Here is a 6,267-nt window from a genome sequence, read left to right as displayed (position 1 = left end):
GAAATCGTGCAACATCGAGTATGACATTGAGTTGAGACCTGGAAACCCTAGGAGATCCAACAAGTAGGACATCTACCACATATCCATGCTAGTTTCTCCACATATTGAGCTGGATTTTGTGCAACTAAATCACATAGCTTAGTCAATGACTCCATTTTTCTTTTAAAGAGTGTTATGGAGTAAAAGATTTGCAAGAGTTTCAAATACGAGAAATGATGAATGGAGTTGAAACTGGAGGAAAATTCATATAGTCTAAACTTTTTCACAATGTAGACGGCGAAGGTATAAAAAAACTGAATATCAACTAATAAATGAAAATTGAGAGGTATTTTTAGTACTTTTCCAAAAAATAATATAAAGTTTAAGTACTAAAAATGATTCTTAACATGGAAATTCCTTCTTAATAAATTAATCTATTTAAATAAATACAAAGAACAAGATTATAATTTTAATTAAACGAGTTAAATAAATATATTATTAAAAAAATTGAGGCTTTAGTGACATGTATGACCAACAAGGATAGAAGGCTTTTAAAGTTTTTTAAGGAAAAATAGTGATAGTTGATTTATATTTGTATAATAAAATAAAGCATAAGTAATATTTGAAGACAATTCCCAAAATTTGAATGAATATTTAACTCCAAACATTTCTACATTTTCCAACTTTGCAAGTTCTGCACAAACATCTAACGTCCAAACGGTACCAAGATCTTGCTTCCAGACTTTACTTGTCTCTACCTTGATAACTTTTTTTAAAAATCAACGAAAAAACTTGATAACGGTTCACTGCAAAACATAATATATCTTGAAGAAACAAAAATGTAAGGCTCAGCTGAGATTTGAGTTAAAAAGGAGAAATTAATGTCCTCATCATGAGTCATGTCCAACAAGATTGTTCAACCTGTGCAAACAAAAGCTTGATACACAACAACCAGACATTTCAACTGGGAATACCAGCACGCTCAATTTTACTTTTTACTAATTCCCCATAATATTCAATACCAATGTACTCCAAGTTTCCGAAACACAAAACTCATTACTAGTTCCAAAATGCCTTTCTAGAACTAAAAATAAAGAACAAACAATGTTTCAAAGCAAAACTGTCCAACCAATAAGAATTATCCACACTGCAGGAAAAGAACCCTTAACGATTGGCCTTGGCAACCCTCTCAATCTCATCCTTCTTCTTGATAGCATAGCTACACGTACATAGAAAGAATAAGTAAGCACAGAAGATAGTTACATTCATTAAGGATTAAACGAATATAGGAGTAAAAAGACGGCAATAGAAAAGATTACCTGTTGGAAGATCCCTTGGCAGCATTAATGAGTTCATCTGCAAGGCATTCTGCTATGGTCTTGATGTTCCTGAAAGAACTCTCACGTGCACCAGTTGTGAGGAGATATATTGCCTGGTTAACACGACGGAGTGGAGAAATATCAACAGCCTGTCGCCTCACAACACCAGCAGAACCTATACGAGTTGCATCTTCTCTTGGTCCACTGCATCACACAGGTAAAAATTAAAATGGTTATAAATGAGAATTGACTACAATATCTGAAGTATGCCGCGACATGGAAATGGAACAAAGAAAACATGGTATGCAAATCTTCTAAAATTAACAAGAACCTCAGCAAGAAAAAGTCAAACTAATAAATATGCAAAAATCGGAATAATCTCTAAACCTGTTGATAACAGCATCAACAATCACTTGGATTGGGTCTAGGTCAGTCAACAGATGGATAATTTCCATAGCATGCTTAATAATACGAACAGCCATCAACTTCTTCCCGTTGTTCCTTCCGTGCATCATCAGTGAGTTGGTCAACCTCTCCACAATTGGGCACTGAGCCTTTCTAAACCGCTTGGCTTGGTACCTCCCAGCCGTGTGTGGTGTATATGTAGGATGCTTGTTAGCAGTAGCAGTTATGTAATCCTCAACAGAAATATCACTAATCTGCATGAGATAATAACATTTAAGAGCGAATTTAAGAGAACACAGACTGAAGTTCTCCTTTGAGCATTCCAATGAAAAAAATCCACCTACAACTACGTTTCCAACTTAACCAACAAGGATTTCTCTGGACTCTCATCAAGTAATTGTCAGTCGTATAAATCCACCATTTACCAGGTAACAATGATGAATAGGCACACCTTCTGTAAGGTTGTCACAGTTGGCTTGTTATGGATTGGTGAAACCAACCCTATTCTGCTCAATTTAAGCATATCATCTTTAGCGTGCATCTTTATTTGAATAAGAAGATCAAGCCAGCAGGCTATATAATTGATAGACATACCTAAGCAGTGTCGTGCATAGTGTTTCAAGTTTCTTAACCATGGTTAAGTCTTCAACTCATTGGACTAGAGGACAGATAAGTAGGGCTGGGCATGGAAAGGTATGGTACAGTATTGAAAACATTGGTTCAATAATTTTGATTTTTAAAAATACTATACCATTACCATATCAAATTAATTCCAAATGCGCCGATACTTTTAACTTTGGTTTGGTAACCAATTTTTGTTCGACTTCGACTTACATATACTCATATAAATAGAGAATTATGCTTTGGTTTTTTTTAGAAACGTCTTAATTATATCATATAAAGATCTTACTCATGTAAAAATATTCAAAAGAAAGTACAAGCAATTCCCTCCATTAATCAATTACACAAAAAGGACAATTCTATCACAAAAGAGTAGTCAAAGCTTTCAATGTCATAACAACTTTGAACTAATACTAGTTTATATATTTGATAGTATTATGATAAAATATATGAATTGTATACCTAACTATACACTTTGTTATAGTATTTGGTAATTCGATACTTATTATAAATAATATCAAATATCAAATGCCATAATATTGAAACCGTTGTGTCAAAATTTTTGGTTTCGGTACGGTAATTCGGTATCTACCCTTACTGATAAGTCACCTCTCCTACTCTACAATTAGAGTTTAGCTAATTCTAGAAACAAAAAAAATTCAAATGTTTATCCCTCCTTAGGATTTCGAAAATGCCAAGTTTCCTTCAATTCGACATTAATGTTTGGAAAATAATGAAAAGATATATGAATTGGAGAGGAATAAAATTAAAAGGGAAACAAACCTGAACGTCGTCATATGACCAACGATTGAAAAGCAAAACATCAGTGTGAGGCTTCTCTTGCTGCTGCTTTTGGTTGTCCACTGCTACTACTGAAGCTTCCATTTTTTCCTCTTTTCTGAGCGGGGTTTAAGGTTTAAGGAGGTGTCGATTGGAGAAGATAGGAAAACCCTAAACCCACCTATACTGTCCAAAATAGCCTTCATTCTAAGATTGGGCTAAAACGCCTTTTTGGCCCACTTTTCCTCACTCAACTTGCTCAAATTTGTTCTTTTAGAAAAGTATGTGGTTAAGCAAATTTATATTACTTAATTAGTCATCATAGTTATAGTTTATTATAATTATCATTCGCAACTAATATTAATCATTAATTATATGGGCTAACTTCGAGTTTGTATAATTAGTCGCGTTTGTATAATTCGTCACATTTGTATAATTCGCAACTAATAATTCTTTGTTTGATTTGCATATGTATACGATGGTTTGTATTTGTATATGACGATGATTTCCTTTGTTTTTTCAGTTTTATCACCATATACAAATTATTGCCCTCTCTTGCTCGCATCTCTCCTCCCTCTCCCAATCTCGCTCATCTCTCCCCTCCCTCTCCCAATCTCGTTCGCCTCTCTCCTCCCTCTCCCAATCTTGCTCGTCTCTCTCCTCCCTCTCCCAATCTCGTTCTCCTCTCTCCTCCATCTCCCAATCTCGCTTGCCTCTCTCCTCCCTCTCCCAATCTTGCTCGCATCTCTCCTCCCTCTCCCAGTCTTGCTAGATATACAAATACAAATATATATATATATACACACAATTATATAACTGATATACATATACAATTCACCTCTCTCCCACTCTCTGCCCTCTCTCGCTCACCTCTCTCCTCCCCCAATCTCGCTCGCCACTCTACTCCCTATAACATGTAGCTATGAATCGTAATGAGCAAACTAAAGTTATGAAGCGTAATTAAACTATTTTTGAGTGGCTATATGCGAAAGTTCCCCTTGTTCTTTTGGCTGCTTACGCAACTTCTAAAGGGTTTTCAATAAAAATAGTCGCATGTATATATAAATAGTTATATAATATATTGATATTGTATAAATAATAGGGAAAATGCATAAGTACCCCCTCAGCATATGCCCAAAATCTCTGAGACACACCTAACATTTACTAGGGTTCTATTACCCCCCCCCCCCGAACTTATTTTTTAATTAATTTTCTACCCCTTTTTGACTTATGGGGCTGAGTCTGTGACTTCACCTATATTAGGCGCGTGGGTGCAGTTTTTAGACAACACTGACCAATAAAAATTGGCCACGTGTTAAAATAAACTTGAAAAAATAAACATTAACTCAGTTGTCTTCTTCTTTATCAGTGTTCTTCATCTTTGGAAAAAAAAACCTCCATTATCATTCAAGTTAAATTGCTCTTTGCTTCGAAAAGTTTCAAAAACAAGACTCCTAGACTCGAAACTCTTAACTTAGTAACTACAGAAATCGATTTCTTTTTATGAATCCATATCACTGTATTTTTTTTGTTCCCAACCTCTTTCTTTTGACTATTTTTCGGTAATAAATCAGTGTCCTTTAAACGCTGAAGGAGGGAAGTATGCATAGGGAAAAATTGGAGCAGATTAGGGGGGAAAATCGAGTGAAAATTCAAAGAAAAATTTGAATTTCTTGTCTCTTTTCCAAGGCCAACAGTGAAAGGATGAGCAATTTCTAAAAAGGGGAAAGGGGGATGGGGACACGTCTGCTGCAGAAAAGGAGGACGACGCATACGGTGGACACTGTTGGCACCGTTGCTAATGTTGACGGGTCGGAGTCGTACTTTTTCCGAGTTTTCTGGATGATTTCGTGTGAAGAAGACGATGGCAAGTACGGAAGTGGGGTCGTTTGGAACTAGTAGCACGTGTTCCTGGGTTGGCGTGTTTCTTTTTCTAGTTTTTCGCGTTGGAGAAGAAGGACATAGGTCGGGTATCGGGTTTATTGCTGTTGTACGCTGGAAAGTAAATGGGTTTGGATTTATTGGAGAAATATTGTATTGTTGGTGGGCTGTATGTTGTTGTATTCACTATAACAAATATGATAGAATATAACTATGATGGTTGAAAAAGTGGGGCCCAACGCGTGTTGAACAAAACTTTTAACCTATCTGGTTTATATTGCCACGTAAGTCGAAAAGTGGTAAAAAATTAATTAAAAAATAAGTTCGGGGAGGGGGGGGGTAATAGGACCTTAGTAAAGGTTAGGTATGTCTTATGAATTTTGGGCATAGGCTGTGGGGTACTTATGCATTTTCCCAAAAAAATATATAATTATATATATTTAATATATAAAAATGCACCACAACTATATATATATATATATATGCTGGTGTACAATATTTTTATATTGCGGCAATTCATTTTGCTCACCGGTTATATTTTTTTTCAAACCCTACTAGTTTAGTTCTCCTCTATACAATTTCAAATTCTAAGCTAGCGCTTGGCCCCAAGTTTTCAAGTATTTTTGCCAAATAATACTTGGGCCAAGTTTTTTCCAAGTTAACACCATGTGTTTGGCCCCAAGTTTCCCCAAAAATATTTGACTATTTCAAAAAATACGATTTATACCCATAAATTCTAAAACTTATTTAAAATACCCATAAGTTTGTATTATCTATTTATAATGAATATGTTCGGTTTAAAATAACATTATAACTGTCACACCCCTATTTTTCCCCAAACGAAAAATTTTGAAAAAAAATAGAGTTTCTCCAATTAAAGTGACATTTTGAAAAGGGATTATTTTATTTCAGAGTCGCCACTTGGAATTGAGTTTTGGTGTTCCAAGTCACCTAATTTTTACCCCTAATCAAAAGGAAGTTGACTCTAATTTTTAATGGTCTGCGAACTAGAAATCTGGATAAGAAATTCTATTGACCAAGGGGAAGGTATAAGGCACCCCTCGAGTCCCGTGGTTCTAGCACAGTCGCTTCATTGACTTATATCTTGGCCTGACTTAGCTTTTGGATATAGTACTTATTAGCTATACATTTACCTATATTCCACCCTCTTTGATTTATTGTAATTGTCTTATTTAATATATTTTTTGAAAATCCGAGAAATTTTAGTATTGTCATTTTAGTGAGAATAGATATTTGAATTATAATAGGAGGTAAACTTCTA

The 6,267-nt window shown here is 35.0% G+C and overlaps 1 protein-coding gene across 1 annotated transcript; it reads right to left on the bottom strand.

The window, feature by feature from the left end:
- Positions 1–876: 876 nt before the first annotated feature.
- LOC102606169 (40S ribosomal protein S5-like) lies at positions 877–3,295 on the bottom strand. Its single transcript, XM_006363793.2, has 4 exons — positions 3,108–3,295; positions 1,686–1,957; positions 1,299–1,502; positions 877–1,198 (listed from the first exon to the last, which is right to left on the bottom strand). The coding sequence occupies exons 1-4, from the start codon at positions 3,207–3,209 to the stop codon at positions 1,144–1,146; spliced, it is 633 nt and encodes a 210-aa protein (XP_006363855.1). The 5' UTR covers positions 3,210–3,295; the 3' UTR covers positions 877–1,143.
- Between the last annotated feature and the right edge of the window lie 2,972 nt (positions 3,296–6,267).

The sequence above is a fragment of the Solanum tuberosum genome, unplaced genomic scaffold, assembly GCF_000226075.1.
Source record: "Solanum tuberosum cultivar DM 1-3 516 R44 unplaced genomic scaffold, SolTub_3.0 scf00462, whole genome shotgun sequence".
NCBI classification, from domain to species: domain Eukaryota; kingdom Viridiplantae; phylum Streptophyta; class Magnoliopsida; order Solanales; family Solanaceae; genus Solanum; species Solanum tuberosum.
Note: the sequence above shows the minus strand (reverse complement) of the source record. Positions and strands in the feature narration are given on the sequence as shown.

Bases quoted from the DNA above. Each gene is read 5' to 3' on its own strand.
- LOC102606169 (XM_006363793.2), bottom strand. From the start codon at position 3,209: ATGGAAGCTTCAGTAGTAGCAGTGGACAACCAAAAGCAGCAGCAAGAG. The intron at 1,503-1,685 runs GTTTAGAGATTA...TGTGTGATGCAG, and splicing joins GTTGATGCTGTTATCAACAG to TGGACCAAGAGAAGATGCAA. The intron at 1,199-1,298 runs GTAATCTTTTCT...ATGTACGTGTAG, and splicing joins GCCAAGGGATCTTCCAACAG to CTATGCTATCAAGAAGAAGG.